Here is a 24100-nt window from a genome sequence, read left to right on the forward strand (position 1 = left end):
CGTCCGATTCAGTGTTACGAGACGGTATACCAGTATACAAAAAATTTTACGAGCTGAATAGTACATTTTCATTTTGAAAATGAAAATGTACTATTCAACTCGTAAAATTTTTTCGACAACATTTACTGCACTTCCACCTGTGCCATAGTTCTTACGATACGAGAAAGCTGACAAAATAAAAAGGCACGCATAACATTTTGAGAAGCAACTAACACACACAGTCTAAAAACAACCAATGAGCATGCCGAATCGATGCAAAGGACAAAATATGTGTGATACACTCTATTTGTCCTGGACAACCTGCCCGTGATTACCCGGCGTGATGGTAATCCTCTTATATAACGAACACGTACTGCTTCGAAATTCTAAATTTAACTCTGATCAGTACTATTCGTCCAGTTACGCACCTATCGGCATCCTTCGCTTCTTTAAATTTTTTATTTGCAATCCGTCTAGCCTCGTCGAGAGTATCAGAAGCTTTTTCTGTTACTTCATCCCAGCCATCAGTGACAGCATCCTTCATCTCTTCATACTTCTTTTCGGCTTCTCGCCATTGTTTCTGAGCTCCGGTAAATGTCTATGAAAAGAAGCAATGATATTGAGCACTTCCTTATAATACTGAATCATTCTTTAATTAATCCTAAGGGCTAGCGTAACGTGGGTTTAAAATTTTTGCCGGTTACTGTAATCATCGGCCATCCAGTTATGCATGCTGTGATGCTAATGATGATTTATATTGATTTCAGTCGTACAGTACGATATCTATGAAATTCAGCTAACGCAATCGTCTGTAGTTCCGTTTCGCATTATACGTGTCGTTCCCATTAGAAGTAGAACAACGTCATTTTTCAAATCAGAAGTACAAGAATATAGCATAAAGTACGGCATATATATTCTGGGTTTGCGTTCTTATTGCATCAAGCGAAAACGGAATGCGCCATATTCACACCAAACGACACTCAGCAGGAAGTTATTTTGGAGGAAGCAATATTTAACAAAGGAACTTTCATGCATTAAAAACAAAAACGGAACAACGACGAGGCACTTACGTAAAATCAGTTAAAACGTTAAAAACAAAAATTGGAGATTCTTCATAAACCACTGATCGTGTTAGTGCGAACTGCACATAGCACAATCACAAGTATGCATTTTAAACTTGACAACGGACGAGATTCAACAAACACCCATTACCCTTTCTGTGGCAGTTAACGCCACTGAGATAAAAGAAACGAAAACAAAACCTGTCAACACATATTGGCCATGTTTACGCCGCCGTCACTACTTTCTTCGCTGCCTCAACCACCTTGTCCTTAACGTCGCCCATCATCTCCACCGTGGCATCCTTCAAATGTTCCAGATTCTCCGGAGCATGCTCCCACGTCTGAGTAGCCGCGTCTTTCATTTCTCCCGCTTTAACTTTGGCGTATGTCGCCGCTTCAGCCAACTTTTCTCCCGCAGCATCCTTCAGAACCGATGCCTTATCCCGTGTAAATTCAGCAGCATCAGCCAGCTTCTCTCCAGCCACATCCTTAAAATGTCCTGCCTCTTCAACAATCTTATCCTTAGCATACCCTGCTGCACCTCCCGCTGCCACACGGGCCTCGGAGAACTTCTCGGCAGCAATTTTACTAGCTGCATCCATCGTCTGACTGGCAGCATCAGCGAATTCTTTGGCTTTCTCAGCAGCTGCCTCTTTCACATCGTGAGCGACATGTTGGGCCTGTGTCCAACGCTCTTTCGCAGTTTCCTCAGCTACTTCTTTAACCGTCCCGAGTTTATCTTTGGCTATTGTGTAGGCCTGACCAGCAATATCCTGTACGTCCTCATAAATGTCAGCTGCAGCATCTTTGATGTCGTCTACGGCTTTCTGCCAGCAGAATCCGCTGGCGACCAGGGCAAGAGCAAGTAAACATTGAGCAGTCAGCTTCATGATTCCAAAATGACCGAAGCCACAAAGCAGTGAACGGGGCGAGAATATTTGCTCGAGCGCGATCTATGTCCAAAACAATACGAAGCACGGATTCAGATTCCAGATTTTAGAAATACGGGAGCATTAGTTCCTAAGCTGCGTCAGAATCACGGATCCGAGTGAGCGACCATTCAGTTAGAAACAAATACTAATCATATTCCCTGTTGCAATTGTCGGTAAACAAAGTCTGAAAAAATTTCTGTAAATTGTAGTAACTGTGTCTAGCATGAACTTAACAGTGAAAGGGAGTTAATCGGTAGTTGAAGATGAAGAAATCCTAAGTCAACTTCTTATTACTCACAATGTTTTGGTTTTTTATGTGGGGAAATGCCGTGAGACGCGAAGTGTATGGAGATTCTGTATAATCTTACAGGTTACTATTCAGTTTACGCTAAAGTTTGACTCAACCTGATATGTCTTTTCGTAAATTGTGCGTGTTATGTTCGACACCCTGTGTACCATAGTGTACAGTATCATGATCGACTGTGTGAAGTGCGAAGTTTGAACCGTATGATGCCGTTAGGCGCACAGCTTTGTCGTCAAAAACGATTTTGGACTTCCGGTCGGATGGTGGTTGGTGACACGCAGTATATGGTGTGCGTTGAGTTTTATTGAATTTCGGTAAGAAAGTGTTCGAGACATTTCTCCCGTTGTTTTTTATCATATTCATATTATTATCATTTGCCACGAGCTGGCAATACAAAAAGCAGCAGCAGCGCCAATCGTACGAATACTACAACTCGTGAATATTATTATTATAATATTAATATTAATAATATTAATAATTTCTAATGTTTGACTCCCTTGCCCAGATATGCACGTGCGCTTATTTTAGAAATGCACTGTCAACAGTTTTATATCCGTACCCGCCACTTTGCTAAGAAATGTATTTTTATTGGCGTTTTTGGCACTCACGATTTCTGAGCAAAGTGCAACGCGAATACGCCGAATAGTCGATAAAAATTAAAACGAGAGCCGAGAGAAATGCAGTCACCGAACTTATACCGGCAGTGTTGCATGTAACGCGGCTCTGTCAAAGTTTACCTAACAATAAGCGGGATTTCTGCAAACGTGCGCAGTTTTATTGACTTATGACAACATGGGTTTTGGAAATCCGCTGTTCCTATCGAATTTGCCGAGAATTATTTCAGTAGCGGAAACCAGGTCCAACTGCAAAGGTTCAAGAATCAAGACAATAAAAACAGCCGGTTGCAAAACTTGCAGTTTTGCAAAGCAGCTTATCTACGACTGCTCCCAGTTTTCATACTTTCATAGATTTTTCGCTGGCAGTTGGCAAACAATAATCCGCAAGCAAAAACTGGAAGCAGAGAATACAAATAGGGTATTGTTGACTTATGCAGGGCAGGTATGAACATGACAATAAATTCTCCGCCTGGTAAATTGGTAATCGATTTCCGCTGGGTAAGCAAAAGCCAGAAACCATTATACATTTACCGGAAATGGCGTGGTACGCACTAGCCTCTTACATTCACTTCAAGTTCAAGATCGGCATCATGCGAATGATGCGATACGTTTCTACCACTCTGCACCTGTTCTTAATTTTATGCCTCTTTTTAATGATCTCATAGCATTGTGTGATCTTTGTTTGCATTTGAGAATTGATGTAGGCTCTGTACGTTTGCCGCCCATTATCGCATATTCACATGAACGGCATGACAACGCCAGTACTAAACCGCCAGTTTACTACGAATGCCCAGTATTGCCCATAATGTGTACAGATAGCTCTTTTGTGTTTTTTATGACTACAGCGCAAACCTGGCGCGACAGTTCCTCATAAAGGCACGCTTTTGTGGTTTGTGGTTGCAGTTTTTGGTCAGTCACTCACAAATCACATAGCGAAATTTTATCTACGTTAGATATTTTTTTCTGGCGGCTTTCCGTGTACTTATCGGTTGTTTGAGCCGTGTGAGTCCTTTGTTGTATAGGCTGCTGGTCAAAATAGTGATCTGCAAAGCCTGGCTTCCATTGTCCGTGGTCGATCCTGCATTCCATTTTAGCTGTTCCAGGATTTAGATCACTGCGAATCGGCAACCTAACAGCCGGAATCGGTCGACTAGAACAAGGGCTGGGCACGCCTTCCTGCACTAGCGCAATATCATCTGAATGAGTTCCCAGTTGAGCATTCTTCTGGCCGGAAAGTTGGAAACTGCTGAGAAAACACTTCCAGTTCGAAAGCGTCCAGTGGAGAGAGCCGCAGCGTGTCTAGATTTCGCAATCAAAGACAAGAATCTTTCGTTAACATCAAGGTCGAATCCATGACTTCCATAGGTAAAAACGCCCTTTCGTATTCATTTAATATTTCTAAATGTTGCAGACAGCAGAAGTATATTCCAATTTGAATAAGTTTATGTGCATTTAGAGATTGGGCATTAATTTACATACCCATAATTTTTTTATATACAATATTATGTATTTTTATGTATTATTATTATGTACAATATTTTATGTACAGTATTTTTTATGTACAATTTTTTATGTACAATATATTTTTTTATGTACAATATTATTATTGTACTATAATTTCGATTTTTTGTGCGATCGTTGACAGTCGCGGCTGACTGCATCACAAAGCTAGAATAATGGCGATTTTCATGATCGCGACGTTTAGGGAATAATAGGATGCAAGTCTTAAAGAGTTAGAGTGGTAGAATGATTTCATAAGTTGGTTATTATGTTACTAGTTAGTAGCTACTACGTTAGCTCCTGTAGTCCATTTCATAGCGTCTTCGCCCATTATTATGCAATACCATACTTCTGCGGTGTTTACTTGCTCCGCAATTTTTAGACAACGGCGCTTTCGATCCCTCGGAGGATGTGGTTCATTATGGGAAAGGCACAGCTGTAACTGTCACGCGGCATCACTTCACACCACACGAAAACGGAAAAGCAATCGCCGGTGTAACCGATCCGCCTGATAAAACGGCGGAAGAAAAACTTAAGGATGACGGAAAGGGAAAAGACAAACCTCAGCAAGTCGGAATCTTTCAAATTGTACGTTTTCTTTTTCCGTGTTATTTGTGTTAGGGAGAATCGAAAATGCGGAATATGCTCATCGTATCATACAAACTACTTTGTAGTAATTTTTAAGCGTCCAGAAGCCCTACTTGCAAATATACAATATCGAGGCATCAGGTAACACTAGTGCTACGTGATGCCTCGACAGTATATATATATATATATAACGCTACGCTAACCATAAGTAGTGTTATACTGTTAGGACAAATATTTAAAGCATTCTCACGATTTCGGTAATTGTCTGCTATTTGCTCGTGATTTAAAGTGATAAAAGTAGGTAAAATATCATGCGCTTATTTATACAGTTTGCAACAGCTTTCGTATTTGCAGTTTCGGTTTGCCGACAAAATCGATGTACTTTTTATGACAATTGGATCGATTGCAGCTTTGGTATGCGGATTATGCCTTCCCATAATGGTAAGAATTTGTAAACAAAAACTGATCATACAACACTGATAATACAGTACCATACTGCGGTGGATATTATTAGTAATTAATGGAAAAACAATCTGCATTTGTAGATCATCGTTTTGGGTGATATGACCAACTCCTTTCTTAACAATGATCGCATCAATTTGATGGCCCAAGCTGCATCCGCACAAGCAAGTACGGCCGCATCCGCCGGTATCAACACAAATTATTTCAATCAGACTGGCGATCTTGAAGAATCTATGAAAACATTTTCCTATTATTATATCGGCATTGGCGTTGCTGTTTTGATATCTGGGTACATGATGGTGGCTTTCTGGGTCTGGGCGTCTGCGCGGCAGACCCATAAAATCCGATTGGCTTTTTATCGTGCCATTCTCCGTCAGGATGTTGGCTGGTACGACGTAAACAATCCCGGCGAACTGGCTACACGACTTGCAGAGTAAGAGTTACTGCTGGCTTGGGACTGATTGGTACCGTTGTTTTGTGCGTTTTTATTTCTGCATATTGTAATTGCAAATTTTATGTTGTTTTGTCCATTTACAATTGATTTTCTGCTAACTGCAGCGATCTTAGCAAAATTCAGGCTGGAATAGGGGACAAGATGGGTCTTTTCGTCATGGGAATGGCCTCCTTCGTTGCTGGTTTTGTTATTGGATTTATCAAAGGATGGGAATTGACGCTTGTCATTCTTGCCTTTACACCTCTGCTGGCTGCTTGTGGATCTACGTTAGTTAAGGTAAAGTGAAATTAATTCTGCCTCTGTAAAGGTCACCCCAGTTATCGAATCTAACCTTTAAACTTGTATTCATTAGCTCACCACAGCGCTGAGCTCCCAAGAATCAAAGGCCTACGCAAAAGCTGGTGCAATAGCGGAAGAAGCCCTGTCATCCATTAGGACCATTGCTGCACTGGGAGCTGAGAACCGGACAGTGGTCAAATATACCAGAAACCTGGATGAAGCCAAGCGTGTGGGAATTAGAAAAGGCATCACTTTTGGACTGGGCATGGGCGTAACGTGGCTTGTCATTTACGTCGCGTATTGTGTGGCGTTTTGGTACGGTGCCAAGTTGGTTCGGGAGTCACTACAGAGTGGGCAAATACCACCGCGATATGATGGCGGCACTGTTTTAATGGTACCGTTGCTTTTATTTTTATCCTGTTCGTGTGTTTGTTATTTCCAAGTTATTAATACAGTTATCATTACTGTATGCTTTTTTTTAACAGGTATTTTTTGCTGTTCTGATTGGTGCAATGTCGTTGGGCAACGCTGCACCCAGTCTAAACGAGCTTTCAACAGCACGCGGAGCGGCGTTTTTTGTCTTCCAAGTAATTGACCGGCAACCTCCAGTCGATACTATTTCTACTGCTGGGCAGATGCCAGTTCCAGTGCTCGGCAGAATCAGATTTAAGGATGTTGCGTTCTCTTATCCTTCTCGCAAGGACGTCCAGATACTTCGGAGACTAAACATCGGGATTGAAGAGGGACAAACTGTGGCACTGGTTGGCCCGTCCGGGTAAACACTTTACAAACCGTAGTTGGAAAACGCTAGCTAGCTAGTGGAAGTTCGCTTCAAATGTGTGTTCCGTTGTTTCACATTACTCCATCCCAAATTAACAACTTTTTTGACGGTGGACTTGATGATTCGTATCGCTTAGTATGGTTATTGCCATCTTTGCAGGTGCGGTAAATCAACCACAATTCAACTGCTCCAAAGGTTTTATGATCCCAACGCTGGAGATGTCTATGTGGACGGAATAAAAGTCCAAGATTGGAATATTAATTATTTGCGAGATTTTATTGGAGTCGTTTCACAGGAGCCGGTTTTGTTCGATACAACTATTAGTGAGAATATTCGCTATGGACGCGATGGCGTTACACAGGTAAAGGTAGTAATTTTGTTTTTTCATAACGGCAGAAAGTATTAAAATTTACATTTAATAAGTATCGCAGAAGAGTAAAAAATATCAGAAAATATTTCGTCGGTCATTTGCATTGGTTGTCAAAGGTCAACGTTTTTTATGCTGTGGCATAGGCTGAGATCGAGGCAGCAGCTCGCAAAGCTAATGCGCACGCCTTCATAATGGACCTTCCTCAGAAATATGATACAATCGTCGGCGAACGGGGATCGCAGATGTCCGGTGGTCAGAAGCAAAGAATCGCCATTGCTCGCGCCATTGTGCGAGATCCGAAGATTCTTCTACTGGATGAAGCCACCAGTGCGCTGGATGCCAACAGTGAGAAAATCGTTCAGGATGCACTAGACGAAGCCCGTCAAGGTCGGACAACGATCATCATTGCCCATCGTTTGAGCACAATTCGGCAGGCAGATCGCATCATCGTCATGGACAAAGGCGAGGTCATCGAGGAAGGATCCCATTCGTCGCTGATGAGTGAAAGGGGGATGTACTACACTCTGGTTACAAACCAGGTAAAAGAGGACTCGGAAAAGAAGGATGGCGATCTGGAAGACGGGCCGGATGTCGTGCCGGAAACGGAATGGCCGAGTTCCGGAAGGAAAAGCGAAAGAAAGAGTATCATCAGTTTGGGGACCGTTAGTGTTGGTGGTCGCAGCGTGAAGGAAGAGGAGGCTGTTAAAGTGCCAATGAGTCGGATATTTAAACTAAATTTGCCGGAGTGGCCCTACATCGCTATGGGATGTTTTGCGGCGGCCGTTACAGGAGCTGCACAGCCGGCGTTCGCTATTCTTTTTTCGGAAATGATTCGGGTAAACAGTAATACGCGTCATAGTGATCAGCCGTCCTGAGATCGTAATTTGCTTCCTTCATTGCAAACACTTCCATACACTGCGCTATCTAAATCGAGCGGCATATTTTGTTTCGACAGATTGTTTGTCCTGTATATAATGCCACATTAAGTGTGAATTTGTGCTTTTCGCAGGTATTCGTTCAAATTGATATGGTCAAACAGGAAAGAGATGCGTTAGTATTTTCCCTCTGCTTTTTGGCAATAGGGTTTGGCACGTTTCTCAGCTGGTTTATACAGTGTATGTCCAACATTCCCAAAATTATGTAAAGCGATTTCTGATAGAATCTTTGCAGCTACTGCATTTGCGGTGTCCGGCGAAACACTTACGGTGCGCATTAGAATCCTGTGTTTTTCAAGGATGTTGCGTCAAGAGATCGGTTGGTTTGACCGGGAAGAAAACAGCACCGGCGCTCTTACAACGAGATTGGCAACCGATGCTGCTGCAGTGCAAGGAGTATGTAATATTATAAATTAAAATTAAATGCAGTTTGACTCTTCTTGAAATTGCATTCATTCTATAATTTTCAGGCTGCTGGTATTCGCATTGCTACAGTAATCCAGGCTGCCACCTTGTTGATCGCTTCCGTAGCAATTGCTTTTGCTTACAGTTGGAAACTCACTCTAGTAATCTTGGCTTTTGTGCCGCTAGTCGTGGTTGGAGGTAAAAAAATTCCAAGGTTCTGGTTAAAATTTTATTACAGTACCCACGTGTATGGTTGTACTTATAACTTGTATTCAAGATAACTTTAAATAAGACAAGCTAACACTGCGCTCCTTTTGACAACTATAGCGTACATTTGCGGGCAATACGATTAACCTTGTTGTCATTACCAACAGGAGCTTTCCAGTTGAAAATTCTTTCCGGCTCAGCTGGAAAGAATCAGAAGGAACTGGAAGAAGCGGGAAAAGTCGCATACGAATCTATTGACAACTTTCGGACGGTCACCACGCTTGGCCTTCAAGAGCGTTTTTATCGTGTGTATTCCGAACGCTTAAAAGTCCCCCTGAAGAATGAAATCGTTAAAGCGCATACGTATGGATTAGCATACAGCATTTCCCAGGGCGTGATATACTTTGCCTATGCCGCGGCATTTACCTTTGGAGCTTACTTGATCAAGCAGCGTAAGCCAAGACAGAACCGAAAACAATCTAGATTCTCATTGTTTATTGATTACAGATGAGATAGATTTTCCGGATGTTTTTCGAGTGTTCGGCGCGTTGATCTTTTGTGCTATGGGACTGGGAAATGTGACCTCGTTCGCTCCGGATGGCGCTAAGGCACAAGCAGCTGCTGGACGTATCTTTCCACTACTGGACAGAAAACCGGACATCGATAGCAGTTCTTCTGATGGAAAGCAGCCTGAAAATTTAAGCGGTCGTATAGCGTTTAACGATGTTCGATTTTCATTTCCTACAAGAACTTCCGTTAAGGTATTTCAGATGTCTTTGTTTCACAATCATCGCTTATCAATCTGCCTTACTTTGTGTTAAAATTAAGTTCATGAAGCGTTGCGTTAGAAATAGATGGTGGTTCAGGCTTGTTTATCTGTACGTTCAGGTACTTTTTATTTGAAATTTTTACGCCTTTCATAATTTATTAAGATTTTGCGCGGCTTGAACCTGGACATTGGTGCCGGACAGACTTTGGCTCTCGTGGGGCATTCCGGATGTGGGAAAAGCACTACAATTTCTTTAGTGGAGCGCTTTTATGATGCAACATCCGGCATTGTGGTAAGTGTGAACATCTCATTTTAGCTGATTGATGTGTACGCGACTAGAACAACATTAAATGGAGACAACAGGTACTCTTCAGTGGAACAGTCAAAGAAAATATTACATACGGTTGCAGCGAGCCCGTGGATATGGAGGCCATCATTCAAGCGGCCCGGGACGCCAATATTCATGGTGGGATATTTTGCTTTTTTTTGGCATCTTACACGAGCGGTGGTTTGCCTGACCGTTAACTTAACAGACTTCGTGATGAACCTACCGGCGCAGTACGATACTGATCTGGGTGATCGCGGATCGCAGTTATCCGGAGGCCAGAAGCAGCGGATCGCTATTGCGCGAGCGATAATACGCAAGCCGAAAATCCTGCTGTTGGATGAAGCGACTAGCGCTTTGGATACCGAATCGGAGAAAATTGTCCAAGAAGCACTGGACCGTGCACAACAAGGTAATCACTGCAAGAATTACCGCCAGATAGCTTGGTGATTGTTATTATTAGAACATATTCGCAGAAAAACGTTTCTCTTTTTGCGGTGATAAACAGGAATGTTAATTCATTTGCGCTTTGTATGGTTACAAAAATGCCAGAAAAGCTATTAACAAAGCAGCAGTGATGCAAAGTACCGCTTTGGACAATCATAACTGATTCAAGCTTTGTTTTTAGGAAGAACATGCATTGTTATTGCCCATCGCCTAAATACCATTCAGAATGCGGATAAAATTTGCGTAATATCGCATGGGAAAGTGGCGGAGCAGGGCACACACCAGCAACTGATGGCCATGCGCGGTTTATACTGGAAGTCCTTTACCACTCTTTCCGGTGGACATTCATAGAGTTTCAATTTTTTGGGTTCGAATGTCTTTCTTGAGTATTTTACAAGTATCTGTAATAACTCTAGTAGTAGCGTTGTAACTTTTTCAGCAGTGAGTGCACAGGGTACCGGTAATCCAATATTTTAATATTTTTTCGGTAGATGGAATTAACCGGACGGTCTCCACTTAACGATCTTCTGGTTTTGTATGGTACGATTTACGTTGTACTACTAGGAGTAAGCGCGCTGGCTGGAATTTTTTGGGTACAGAAGCCAAGACGCGATGTTATGCCAGTTCTAAAGTTGAAAATGGCAGCATGCTTATGCAAAACTGATGTTGCAGTGTTTGCTAAGTTGTGGCCAACCTTTGAAGGTGATATTTTGGTTTTACTCACAAAGTTCTGACTAACGCACATAAGAACAAAATGAGCATGTTTTTAAAGAACAGCCTGAACGCCGAAAGTTCAGGCTTGAAATCAGCGCAAAAACATTTAGGGTTTTCCTGCTTCACGACTTTTCAGACGCGCTAAACTCGGAGTCTTACTACCCTTCCGTCGCTCCTGAATTGGGATGCAATGTTATAATGCCATATGACTTTTCTACGTGCAAGATGCATGTGCCGGATTGCTGCCATTCAACATATCTCATTAAAAAAATGCCCCAGAAATATTACTTGACAATCAGCAACTAACCGACTTTATTTTTTTAAGTAGCCGGAAGCGATAACTATTTGTTGACAGCGATTTTGCTCAATACCCCCGCAGCTAGCTAGTATAACCAGATCAAGATGTACCTCAACGGCGTCAACGCTAGTGCTGTAGACGATAGCGTTTGTACTTGATTATGTGGTTTTCTACCAAAATTAGTAACAGAAAAGGCTACAACCGCGCACCGCTTTATTCTTCTTCACACAAATTTTCCTTCGTGTTAAAGCCATGCAAGCGCAGAAGTTCTGCCTATCAGGGCAGTGTCGACGCCATACTTCCTCCGATTAATTAACATACTTACCTAATCAAGCGTTATTTTCGGAATACCAATATTAGCGCTAATATTCTCAGCTAAAGAAAAAACATGGACGAGGCAAAGGCTGATTCGGATACCCAAAATATCGTCCTGCATACTAAAGAACGAATAATAAAAGGTGAGTTCACTGAGTTGGTCACTTGGATCTTTAATGAGCAGTGGGGCACTGATTGGTGACAAGGACGATAACACGTGAGGCGTTGTGCCCTTACATTATTATGTATAAAAATTAATGGCATCGACACCGTTTGTGAATGTTTCAGATGTACCGGAACCTGCCACACATCGTTTAACAATGGAAGAGGTGTATGGATCTTCTTCCCATGGCCATCCTGACGCGGAAAAAATTCGAAACCATTTGTTGGCGGAAGGCAGACTGGAAGAAACTGTCGCTATTCGTCTGCTGCAAGATGTGGAGCGCGTGCTGCACAGAGAACCGACTCTGCTCTCCGTTCCCGCCCCCGTGACAATCTGCGGGGACATTCACGGTCAGTACTACGACCTGATGACCCTCTTCCGGAACGGCGGTCACCCACAGAATACACGCTATCTCTTCCTGGGCGACTACGTGGACCGCGGCTATTTCGGCATGGAATGTGTGCTGTATTTGTTCGCTTTAAAGCTCAATTATCCGGAAACATTTTTCATGATTCGCGGCAACCATGAATGTCGCCATCTAACGGAGCATTTCACATTCCGTGAGGAGTGCCTGATCAAGTACAGCGAACCAGTTTACGATGCCTGCATGCAGGCGTTCGACGCACTGCCGCTCGCGGCGGTGATGAATCAACAGTTTTTGTGTGTGCATGGCGGATTGTCCCCGCAGCTGCATTCACTTTGGCTGATTTTGACAAGATTCACCGCTTTCAGGAGCCGGACAGTGCCGGTTTAATGTGCGATTTATTGTGGGCGGATCCAGCGGAGGATTTTGGGAAAGAAGAGGGGAACGAATTCTTTCTTCCCAATACAACACGCGGCTGCTCGTATTTCTACACGTACGCTGCGTGTTGCGATTTTCTACGGCGCAATCACCTGTTGGGAGTAATTCGCGCTCACGAAATCCAGGACACCGGTTTCAAGATGTATCGCAAACAAAGATCCGCCGATTTTCCCGCGCTCATTACGATATTCTCCGCGCCGAATTATCTGGACGTATACAAGAATAAAGCCGCGATTCTGATTTACACCATAAATAAAGCCGGAAAAAATGAAATGAATATTAGGCAATTTAACTATGTAACTCATCCGTATTGGTTGCCTAATTTCATGGACGTTTTTACATGGTCATATCCCTTCGTGGCGGAGAAGACCACCGAGATTCTAGTATCGGTTTTGAATATTTGTTCCGAGGAGGAGCTGGAGGATGCAGCCGATGTTCACGTTCCTGATAAAGCGGCCAGACGACAAATTATCCTGCATAAGATTCGCGCTGTGGCCCGGCTCAACCGGCAGTATGCCAGATTGCGAAAAGAGCGTGATGCTTTGTTTGTGCTTAAAGGTTTGACACCGACGGACAGCAGTGTCGATATCAGTAACCTGGCCGACCAAAAGGATAGTGATTTGCCATTTGAACAAGTCAAAGAAATGGATAAGGTCAACGAGAGAATGCCAGCAAAATTCTCCGACTCTTCCAGTTCATTGTCAGACGCCTCGTCGACTAGTGCAGGGTCAAAGCAATTAAGTCCAAAGTTGTCCAGCAAAAGAATGAGTCAGTGAGCACTAGACCTTTTCATTGTGCCTGACGCTTACAATTACATTAAATACAAAAATTTATCTGTATATTTTAGTTAAAACCATTTATTTCACGTTTCTAATATTCCACTTTCGCTTTCTGTTGGCTCGTTGCACTATGTGATGATCACTTTATCTGTTTAATGATGCGCGGCTTCTATTTACCATGCACGATGTTTCCCTTAAATTTGTAATGTTATGTTTTAAGTATTTATTTCGATTAAGAGCTTGAATCACCTGTGAAATCGGTATAGGCATAAAACATGCATACGTGTTTTGACGTTTGTATGTTTTTTACCATGCGCATTGTATTAAGCTACATACAGGCATGCAAATGTATTGTATAATTTTAAATTTTAATTATGTTTGGAAATGGTCATGCGACACTATACATATTGTGTACAGTATCTGGATGTCCTGGCATATCTGGCGATCCACCATTGGCGAACATTGCCATACGTATATATATAATGGTAATACTGAATTCATCTACTTTCCGCGGTTCTTTTCAGTTTTCGCGTATTTAATTGTGCGGCACAAAGCCAATTACGTCTAGCAATCTAATTACGTATTTGGCGATCTATACGTACCGCACCGCACGCGAAAACTGAAAAGAACCGTAGAAAGTAGATGAATTTTGTATTATCATTATACGTATTGCAATATTCGAATATTGCAGTATCAGTGTTACGTATAATGATAAAACAGAAACTGAACGTATACTTCTACTCGTATAAATTTAGGCGAAATTGTGTTTTTGTAGTTGTACTTGTACTCGTATTTTTTGTACATAATATTTACTTTCTAGCTTTTGTAATAAATCTATTCAACAGAAACACGCGTGCAGCTTATGGCAGCGTTTCTTACTTACAGACTGTTTTACAAATGCGACGCACACCACTAAGCAGCGCTTTTTACAGCAGCGTCCTGATCTTCAAATTCATTAGTCGGACTGCACGTTATTTAGGTTTCTTGAGACAATATAACTATGTGCAGCGAGTGTAAACAAATTAAGGGACGTGAATAAACTTCAGGATTTGTGGATAACAAGAACATCAATTTTTCCCGATGAAGTAAGCCTACATCATGTGTGACATACAGTATCTGTAGACTGTAGGTCGTTTGACTCGTTTAGTAAAGCACTATCGATGTTGTTTGTGCAGTAGCGTTGTTTGGAGCTGTTAGCACCGTTGATTTCCTTATTCACTTCTTTTCCTCTGGTCTAACTGCCGATGTAAAAAGCAAGGAAGTACGTACTAACTACCAGTGTTATCCCAGCGCAAATAAGGAGCGTCTCCTCGTAGTCACTGAAAGGCACCAACATCACAACAGTTGTACGCATTTCTGGAATGACAAACTTTATAAGCGCTATCGATCTCTGCGCATCATTTGTCTCTATCGCGCCTTATAACATACACGCAACATTTTGTCAGCGTTTGATCGCACGAAGTTCTTACTCGTGATCGGGATGTGGATAACTTACAATTATCAAGCTATGTTAACGCTTGCGCAGTGAATCAGTATCGACGAACTTTTCTAATTTCGCGAATAATAGACCGCCACCTGTAGCTATCCACAGGACGTAATCGATGACCTTTATTAAATCGCACCACTGTTGGAACGGGTGCCAACTGGCAGCTTTCCAATTCTAACTGTTTAGTCCGCCTCGACCTATAAACATGGAAAGAGCCAGCGAATTTATAAATTCCCTGTCCTTTACGTTGTACCGTAGAATATTATTGCAACGGAAACCCGGTGACAATATTGCCGTTTCTCCGCTCGGAGTTCTTAGCGCTTTTATCTCTGTCAAAGATTCAGATTTCGGAAACAGCGGCGAGATTTTCAACACAATGAGTCGCATTTTTGAAGATAGTGGGAAGCAACCGGAACAGTGCTTTACAGAGCTGTTTACTGAGCTGCGTTTGCGAGTGTCCGGTGTTTCTCGGCCTGCAGATTCGGTTCCAACTGATTGTTCCAGTCCCAGTACATCTAGCGAACCGGCGCCCATGGAATCGCATATGATTTTCTATGGGTCTGTTGTTGATGAAATTGAATTATCGCTGCTGAATACAGTTTTTTCGTGGGTAGGTAGTGATAGCAGTATCGGTCCGGATATTTCACGATCGATGGGAGATGTAATGGTGATGGACGCCCCAGCAGATGATTCTAATTGCGCACTGAGATTTATCAATGAAACTATGGAGAAAACGACGGGACGATCGATCGCATCGTCGCTTACTGACTGTCAACCGCCCATACTGCTTAATATTCTAACTTTTAAAGGCGGATGGTCCGAAAAATTTCGCAAAGCAAAAACGGCAAAAAATAAGTTTTACATGGGGGACATTGAGATGGAAGTGGATATGATGTCGTTAGCCAGTCATTTTAATTATGCGTATTACGAGCCATTGGATGTTGACTATCTGGAAATATGCTACGCTAGCGGCGAAGCGTCGATGCTAATCCTGTTACCACGTCAGAAGGGTGGACTAGAGGAACTGGAAGGAAAGTTGGAATTTAAGAACATCACCGAGGTGGCCGAACTAGCCAACAGGATGCACGAGGTGCACCTGTTCTTTCCTAAATTTGTTATAGACAACTCCACTGATCTTACGGTTCTGTCTGGAAGACTGGGTGTACAGCCAAAAACTGGAGCTTCTTGTCGATTGCTTCATGCGGCTGTAATCGGCAAGTTATACTTCGCATACCTACGTATACGGTGGAATAAAATTGCATAAGATTATTTTTTATTTCTTTTGCAAGCGTTAAAAATGCGTATATAATTACTGTTTGCCAATTTATTTTATTCGAGCACACTTGTTTATAATTGTACTTACTGCAGTAATTGCAATTATTATTATACGTACTCGTAGTAATACGCCTAACCCATGAGGTACTTGTTATCGATGCCCCTTGACTTCTTGCCGTAGCTCTGTTAGCTTTTTATTGCTATCGAACTGTTCGAATTTTATTAATTGTACAAGTTTGCAATATTTGATTATTAAAATATGAAGTTTTTGGGAAACAACTCCGCTTTTAAAATTACATTGTTTATATGCGCGTACAAAAATTTTCTGTTGCAGATGTTCACGAATCCGGAACCGGCATCAATAACGACGAAGTGGGCTTGCAGGGTGCCGGCACTCCAGGGCATCCAGAGCCTATAGAATTCGTGGTGGATCATCCTTTTATGTTTTTAATACGCCATAATCCCACTAACTGTATACTTTTTATTGGAAAATTAGAGAATGCTAATGCGTAAATCCATGTTCAGAAGTATTATTGCATATTAATTTATTTTTCTTCGCCCAGTAAGCAGGTGTTCATAATATTATTGTTATTGCGTACTGGCGTGAGCGGATGTTGCGCGAACACCGACAGGCAATGAAACTGAATTAAGTGTTCGTACAACAGCAAACTAATTAGAAAGCACTGCCAAAATCTGACAAACCTTTTTTAAAGCGTTCTCTGTTTTAGTACAGCAATCTTTTAACGACTGAAGTTGCAACAATAGTAGAACGCCCGACCATTCATCTTCTTGAAGTTTGCATGAAAAGTCTCGTACCTACCGTATGTGCATTATGTGTAACGTAATAACATACCGGCATTTTGGCGCAAGATATCATACACCAGTTACCTAATCACAGCACGCTTAGTAATGCGTTGATCTTTAATTCTTATCTGCTGACTTTATCACCCATAACGACTGATTAGTATTGCAGACTGAAAGCTGAATTTTCAAAATTAATGCACTCGCGCACATCAATTCTGTGTTTATGATACACGGGATCGTGGTTACGAATTTCCTTCTTCTACACTTGTTTTGTGCTTATTTAATATGTAAGCCCTAGCAAAATTAAGTAAGCTTGGAAAATTAATATTAAAACGTTCTGCAGAACAAAAGATCGCTTATGTTTGACTTGTTGTTAAACTTCTGCCATGGAATCTAATGCAGCGTCGAGAGAAAACTCAAGCAGCGAAGCACCACCTTTAAGTCCGGCTCAGGATACCGGGATCAACGCTGATTCTATTACAACCGGGAAAACGGGAAACAGTGGACGACAGCCTGTTGATACTATCGAGCGGGCCGTTAAAGGTAACAGTTCATCATCCATTTAGCAACACTTGACAACTGTAGTTTTGCTAATTTAATACGTGATATTATTTGGTCAAGGCCGTTTTCATCTCGTGGCAATGTTTGGAGTTTGTACGAACACGCGCAGTACCATCTGCAATTATAGATATTATAAGGAACTGGACACAAAAAATAAGCTCAATCGAATAATTATATGGCGCGCGAATACATTAACAATTCCATCCTCTAATTGTGCTGTTTACGTATTATTATTACGGCACATATTGTATTCGACTATATGTGACGGTTTCTTTGCGTTAACCAATAAACATGTGCAACAATTTATTTAACAATTTTACATACATATCCACTTGTCTAAAAGCCTAATGTAAACTACTTTGTTAATTGTAAAACAATAGCTCTTTTTCAAATTTTGAAGCATCACAGAATACATAGAAAGGGAAATCAGACTGCATCGATTGTTAATTGTTCCTTGCTGATAAACGCAACCACAATGAAATAATCCCAGTGATATCTTTCCGTCACTTTTCATAGACCATGCTTATCAAGGAAACTGGAAACAATTTACTTATCAGTGTGGAATGGTACAATGGTACTTGTTTAAATCACAATCAACTATTAATTAGTGAGCGCTTAAACAAATTCAGTACCTAATTTTTACTTGTGTGCCGCATTTTATAATCGACGGCACACATGCACTGAATGAAGAATGGCTTAAATCAAATTAACTTCGGCATTTGTACGGAACATCGTCACATTTACCCACACTGAAACACGAATAGACCACAATTATCATGAGGATATTTAAAAGTTAACGTCGTTTATATAATATACTTGTACAGATGTTCCACCGCCAAATTCACAGCGGTTGACGGATAGCGAAGTATACCTGGGCACTTCCAAAATCCCAAATCCCGGCATCCTTAAAACGCATTTTTACAAAGAAGGCCGACTGGCGGAATCCGTGGCACTGCGGATTCTCAACGAAGTAAAGCACGTCTTGCGTAAGGAACTGAACTTGTTAATCATCCCGCAGCCGGTAACGATCTGCGGCGATATACACGGACAATATTACGATCTCATAAATCTGTTCAATTATGGCGGTGATGTGGCTACGACGCGCTATCTCTTCTTGGGTGATTACGTTGATCGTGGCAATTTCGGTATCGAATGCGTACTGTATCTGTTCGCCCTGAAACTCTCTTATCCGCAGACGTTTTTTATGCTGCGCGGCAATCACGAATGCCGGCATTTGACGGAAGCGTTCAGTTTCAAACTGGAGTGTGAAGTCAAATATTCGGAAGCGGTGTACAATGCATGCATGGAGGCGTTCGATGCGCTCCCATTGGCGGCCGTGGTCAATGGGCAGTTCTTGTGTGTACACGGTGGATTGTCGCCGGAAATCACCACACTCAAGGACATTTTTCGGATCGACCGCTTCAAAGAACCGGACAGTAGCGGGCCGTTGTGTGACATCCTGTGGTCGGATCCAGCGGAGAATTTTGGTAACGAAACGGATGCGGAAAACCTGTACCTCGATAATCCCGAACGAGGATGCTCTTACATGTACACATATAAAGCTTGTTGTAAATTCCTGACGGATAACAAACTCTTGTCTCTAATTCGAGCGCATCAAGTCGAATATGCCGGATTTAAGCAGTACAAAGCCACGACACTGGGATTTCCGGCGCTTTTTACTGTATTTTCTGCGCCTAACTATCTGGACGATTATAGAAACAAGGGGGCAGTGCTGAAATATGAGAATAATAAGATGAATTTTAAGCAATTCAATGCCGTGCCACATCCGTACTGGCTGCCAGATTTCATGAATGTCTTCACATGGTCATATCCCTTTGTAACGGCAAAAATCAAGGTAGACTGCAGTGTCTTTATTGAAAACAACAACGTTTTGCTGATTTAACATGCAAATGTGGACTATGAAAATCTTACAAACATACTAAAAGTAAAAGCTTGTTTTTGTATGTTTTTCGTTTTTAAGTTAGTTTGATTAACAGCAGCCTAGCTTAACCGTTTTTATTATTTTTTGAGGAATGTAATAAGTTTAGTTCACATTGTGTTCACCGGTATTATGCGGCATTTAGTATATTTCTATAAATCGGGCTTTGTCGAATGCGTTATCCATTGCATAACATAGTGCTGTATAAAATATGCAACCTTTTCACCGTAAAATTGAGTGCAGTACAAATGCAAAAATTAGTATTAAACTCCTTCGTGCATCCTAATTCTTACTTACAGGAAATGACGGTGGCGCTTCTCAGCATATGCACAGATGAGGAACTGGAAAAGGACAAAACCGATATGGCCAAACGAAAAGCGGTAATCAAGACCAAAATAAGAAGTATCACGGAATTCCGGTCAATGTACGAAATGATAAAGGAGCAACTGCAGAACAGCGAAACAGAATCGCAGTTCCCAAAAGGGCTGACAGCACCCAATCCGGAAGACACCGAGAACATCCCTGCCTCCAAACAAGAACGTTTCGAGCATGCAAAAATTGTGGATAAAGTCAATGAGCGCTTGCCAGTGCTGCGCCGACAAAGCAGTCTACCGGATGTAAAGCAAGCGGACAGGGAAACCGGAAAGAGCCCGATCACTGCCAACGACACGACACGTTTGTAAAAACTCTGTTTGCCATATTCTGCGAGAAAAATTCATACGAAAGTGAGGTTTAATACCACAACAATGCTGTGGAAAGTTTGCAATACAGTTTGCATTGTTCCAACAGTTACACCTACTGAGTAAGTACATCTTCGAAAAAAAAGATTGTACGTACAACTTGTTAATAAAAACTTCAAAATGCCGGTTATCATACTGACGCATTCAAACTGCAGGCAACATTGCACAAAAAACAACAAATTCTGTGCTCCCATTACTAAGAACATTGCTAAAATTTTCACTCTCGTTCGTACATGTACTGATACTGCATCTTTGGAGTTGGTCCTTCCCATTTTCCTAAATTCTGTGTTAAATACACTTCATCCGGTACGGTGATCGTTCCGTGCATCAATACATTGACATCCTGCATTTTTCCATCAGCCAATGGTGTCAAAACAAATAAACAACGCGCTTTAGTGTCAATACCTCTCACGATTCCGAATCCCAAGCAGTTCCCCAACGGAAACTCTCGAAGCACATTAACGTCACCATATACATCCCGTCTTACAGGCCTCCCGTTTTTGTTGTCCAGCTGAATAAGACCCACGTAAGATCCATCCAAAACTGTCAGTAAATGGGAAACTGAAACACCAACTTCGGTAAAGTATAAAGAAATGTTCGAGAATTTGATCCGATACGGAGTGGATTCATTGATAGGTCCGAATGTCGGAGAACTGGCAGATAAGTATGACAGTATCGACATCTTTCTTTTGATAGCTGGTGCAACATGCGATGCTGGTTCCGCCTTTTCCGCCGCTGAGTATAATGTGATAACACGACAGCTTGGTTTCCGATAAAGTGACGCACTAACACCGGTCTCTTTTTCCTTCACCAGCTCGATAATCAAATCAGGCTTGGTCAATTCGGAAGTAAAGTGTAGCAAATCAAGTCCGAGTTTTTCTATCCATCCCATAGTGTTCACAACAATCGGGACGCGTTCCGTTCTCTTTCCAAAAACGAATTCCAAACCCCTTTTGTACTGATGCCTGACACCGGAAGGTGAGACTTCCGCCAAGTAGCAAGCGGCGTCTGGATCATGAAGCCGGCAGAACGGCGCACCCAGGAGCGGCTTCGTGCAAGAGTGGAGTGCGCAACAGCCAGGAGGATTACACTCACTCTGGCCCAGATCACAATCAAAGCAGTGGACTTTTGGATAAAGGCGCAATAAAAAGTTGACGATAAACCGGACTGTTGTGGATTTGCCGACGTTTTTCGATCCGCAGAGAAGAATAACTGGATGGGTGCTAGTGACGCATTGGCTCACTTCCGTTTTGATTCGATCCCAGAAATCGTTCTGCGGCAAATAAAATTGAAACGCTAACCAAAGAATAAACTCTTACTTCTACTTATAGCATTTAAACAAATCTGCCAAAACTGATCGTGCAACGATAACAAATTTTCCATTAAACAATGTTATTCCATTCAAATTTCTAAAAACTCTTATCAAACCGGAGCAAAACTGTAACGCAACACAAAGCAGGAGCCATCAAATTACGTACCTTAAAATCAATGAAAGACTGCGTTCTTATTCCGTTCATGGCTTGTGGCGAGATCACTGTGCATCCCGGGAAAAGCTCTCTCCAATTCTTACCAGCGGGTAGAACAACTGTGCGGTCTGTGCCTTTACTGGGTGCGGAGAACTCTTCAGCACTGCCAACAGAATGCCGGATAATTTTAGGCTGCAACTGCGGAAACAACTCACTACAGCGCCACATCAACGGATCCGATATATGATTTGTCGATGAAAGAAGCAGAACAGCAACACAGCGACCAGGCCAGCGGTCAACAACCCGCCGACAAGGATCCACAAACTCCTTTTCGAACTGTAGCGACGCCTGTTTTTCGAACTGATCGCCGTCGATGGGATTGCCGTTACCGAACACCGACAGCCAATTCTCGCTGCCCAAGGATGGGATGGTCAACTGGCCGCTTTCCGGCGTGAGAGCATATCCACAAATCTCCGCGGAACCCACAATACAGTTTACGCGACAGATTCCAGCGATAATAATACTCTGCTCCGTTAGAACGAGCCAAAATGCCGAATCGGTTATAGCGATGACCATATCACTAAATCTTGGTTCCGGAAAGGCCAGTTCATCCGGCTGATGAGTTTCTTCCACTTCGTCCGAGATGGATCCAGGAACAGTTTCGCCATCCTCAAGTGATTCGGAGGTATCAAAATCTTCGCTAGTCTTTCGATTGCGAGATCTCTTACCTCTCCCTACAAGCCCCCACTTTTCCTTTTGAGATACTATATCAAATGCCGATTAAACAGAATTTGCATGAAACAAATCCAGGAATTCTTTGTAAAAAAAAGAATATCTGATAAATTACCCTTATTGCGAGGAAAAAAAACAAAACAAGAATAATCAAGAATAATTTTTAGAAAATACCTAATTACCTAATTAGAGTTACCTAATTATATTATCTGCACGATTTTTCCAGTATGGGCAAAACTTACTGATTTTTTTCTTTCGCGATGAAGATGGTCCAGGTCCAGGATCACTTGCAACCGAACCTGACCGCTTTTGCTTATTTGGAGTTTTTTGAACGTTTCTTTGCAAGCGCGCTGTATTAGGAGCTGATGGCGACTCTTGGGTGGTCGTTGGAGCTGAACGCGGTCGCGGCAAACGATCAGCTGAGGTGTAAAAAAATTAAATACTGATTTTTGTAAAATTTGCTTAATTTACACTGCTTATCCACTTGCAACTTTTAAAATATAATTATTCAATTCACAGTAAGCGCAGTGCTAAAACTGCAGTACACCATTAAAAGTACAAGCAAGTAACAGCGGCAGCGTTGCTGTTTCACCTGAAGGATCATCGCTTTGGTAGCCGACTAAAGAACGATGCTTTTTTCGGCTCCGTAAAAGGTTCTCGCCTGGGCCGCAGTAAACCACCTCGAGCTCAGGGCTAGTATCTTCGTCCTCCGAGCTCGACCCGATAACTATCACCTCCACTTCGGCTTTCGATCTTCCAGAATTATCTGAAGTTCCGCTAGCTGAGGCAGCTGAATCCATTTAAAATTTGCGGATTACTTTTCGTAAAAATCAAAACCATTTGCCGAGATGCAGAATCACTCCACAAAAAATCAGATTAGGGCATTCCTAAAAATCAGATTCTACAACAACTCATGAGACATAAAGTACTTCGGATCTCCTCCGCCGGTGAACAAAAAAGCGACAATTGATCCTCAAAAGTTCTTTAAATATTTTAAAATCTTTTGGAAAGAAAACCTGAAAACCACGACTTAAAAGTTGAAAGAGAACAAAATATAAGTATTGCGCAAGTCAGGCAGGCGATACGGCACAAGGCTTGGCAGGAAAGCCTCAACCTGCACATCCATGGCTTCATGCATCGCCGTTATCAGATCAAGGGCGACTCGATGAGTCAGCCTTTTCCCAGACACTACACTACACTAAACCATAAGGTGAAATTTGAATGACAAAATTCATTCATCCCTTATGGTTAGTACGATAATCGATTTAATAACTGCCAGTAACTTACGGAACTAGTTTTGTCGTCATTTCCTAAACATTTGCTTTTAGGGCGTATGTGCACTGCAATCTAGATTTTAGAATCATCCACTGCTTGTGTATATCGGCAACATTAGCGCGACACCGCGATTGTATTAAAGCGGACGGATCGCTTATGGCCTCTTTAGTGTGAAATGGTCCCTGGCACAACTGATCCACCTGCAGCGAACCCCACTTTGGCTGCAGACACCCCGCTTCAGGAAGAGCAGATTTATACCGATCTTGCATATCAAATCCAGCGAACAGAACGACTCAGGCTGTCTTCGCAGAATCCTGCAGAAGCCCCCGACAACAC

At 42.2% G+C, this 24100-nt stretch overlaps 6 protein-coding genes across 9 annotated transcripts; 4 read left to right on the forward strand and 2 right to left on the reverse strand.

The window, feature by feature from the left end:
* Positions 1-20: 20 nt before the first annotated feature.
* On the reverse strand, positions 21-2282 carry LOC129580627 (uncharacterized). Of its 2 annotated transcripts, XR_008689372.1 has the most exons (3): positions 1304-2282; positions 118-577; positions 21-53 (listed from the first exon to the last, which is right to left on the reverse strand). XR_008689372.1 is itself a non-coding variant. In XM_055471235.1 (2 exons), exons 1-2 carry the CDS (start codon positions 1928-1930, stop codon positions 335-337), a joined length of 870 nt encoding a protein of 289 aa, XP_055327210.1. In that variant the 5' UTR covers positions 1931-2282; the 3' UTR covers positions 83-334. The 2 variants fall into 2 exon arrangements, 1 of the variants encoding a protein (XP_055327210.1); XM_055471235.1 differs by lacking the exon at positions 21-53 and having other exon boundaries at positions 83-577.
* Positions 2283-3460: 1178 nt separating this feature from the next.
* LOC129580624 (ATP-dependent translocase ABCB1-like) lies at positions 3461-11079 on the forward strand. Its single transcript, XM_055471232.1, is given in 18 exon segments — positions 3461-4258; positions 4776-4981; positions 5336-5422; positions 5527-5876; positions 6002-6173; positions 6250-6570; positions 6662-6951; positions 7117-7318; positions 7471-8163; positions 8337-8442; positions 8498-8658; positions 8733-8865; positions 9042-9326; positions 9382-9635; positions 9807-9981; positions 9984-10109; positions 10177-10380; positions 10597-11079. Coding segments are annotated over 18 exon segments (3948 nt in total). The 5' UTR covers positions 3461-4245; the 3' UTR covers positions 10767-11079.
* Positions 11080-11999: 920 nt separating this feature from the next.
* LOC129580626 (serine/threonine-protein phosphatase 2B catalytic subunit beta isoform-like) lies at positions 12000-13755 on the forward strand. The gene is given in 2 exon segments (XM_055471234.1): positions 12000-12599; positions 12602-13755. Coding segments are annotated over 2 exon segments (1482 nt in total). The 3' UTR covers positions 13484-13755.
* A 1068-nt stretch (positions 13756-14823) lies between these two features.
* LOC129580776 (leukocyte elastase inhibitor C-like) lies at positions 14824-17075 on the forward strand. 2 transcript variants are annotated; one of them, XM_055471442.1, is made up of 3 exons: positions 14824-15530; positions 15587-16186; positions 16582-17075. In XM_055471442.1, exons 1-3 carry the CDS (start codon positions 15527-15529, stop codon positions 16758-16760), a joined length of 783 nt encoding a protein of 260 aa, XP_055327417.1. In that variant the 5' UTR covers positions 14824-15526; the 3' UTR covers positions 16761-17075. The 2 variants fall into 2 exon arrangements, with proteins under 2 accessions (XP_055327417.1, XP_055327416.1); XM_055471441.1 differs by having other exon boundaries at positions 14824-16186.
* Positions 17076-17251: 176 nt separating this feature from the next.
* LOC129580775 (serine/threonine-protein phosphatase 2B catalytic subunit 2-like) lies at positions 17252-20428 on the forward strand. The gene is made up of 3 exons (XM_055471440.1): positions 17252-17594; positions 18437-19467; positions 19851-20428. The coding sequence occupies exons 1-3, from the start codon at positions 17438-17440 to the stop codon at positions 20232-20234; spliced, it is 1572 nt and encodes a 523-aa protein (XP_055327415.1). The 5' UTR covers positions 17252-17437; the 3' UTR covers positions 20235-20428.
* LOC129580774 (polynucleotide 5'-hydroxyl-kinase NOL9-like) lies at positions 20270-23508 on the reverse strand. 2 transcript variants are annotated; one of them, XM_055471438.1, is made up of 4 exons: positions 23082-23508; positions 22732-22908; positions 21770-22491; positions 20270-21564 (listed from the first exon to the last, which is right to left on the reverse strand). In XM_055471438.1, the coding sequence occupies exons 1-4, from the start codon at positions 23287-23289 to the stop codon at positions 20509-20511; spliced, it is 2163 nt and encodes a 720-aa protein (XP_055327413.1). In that variant the 5' UTR covers positions 23290-23508; the 3' UTR covers positions 20270-20508. The 2 variants fall into 2 exon arrangements, with proteins under 2 accessions (XP_055327413.1, XP_055327412.1); XM_055471437.1 differs by having other exon boundaries at positions 21770-22521.
* Positions 23509-24100: the final 592 nt, after the last annotated feature.

This window comes from Paramacrobiotus metropolitanus, unplaced genomic scaffold, assembly GCF_019649055.1.
Source record: "Paramacrobiotus metropolitanus isolate TYO unplaced genomic scaffold, Prichtersi_v1.0 Parri_scaffold0000004, whole genome shotgun sequence".
Lineage (NCBI taxonomy): Eukaryota > Metazoa > Tardigrada > Eutardigrada > Parachela > Macrobiotidae > Paramacrobiotus > Paramacrobiotus metropolitanus.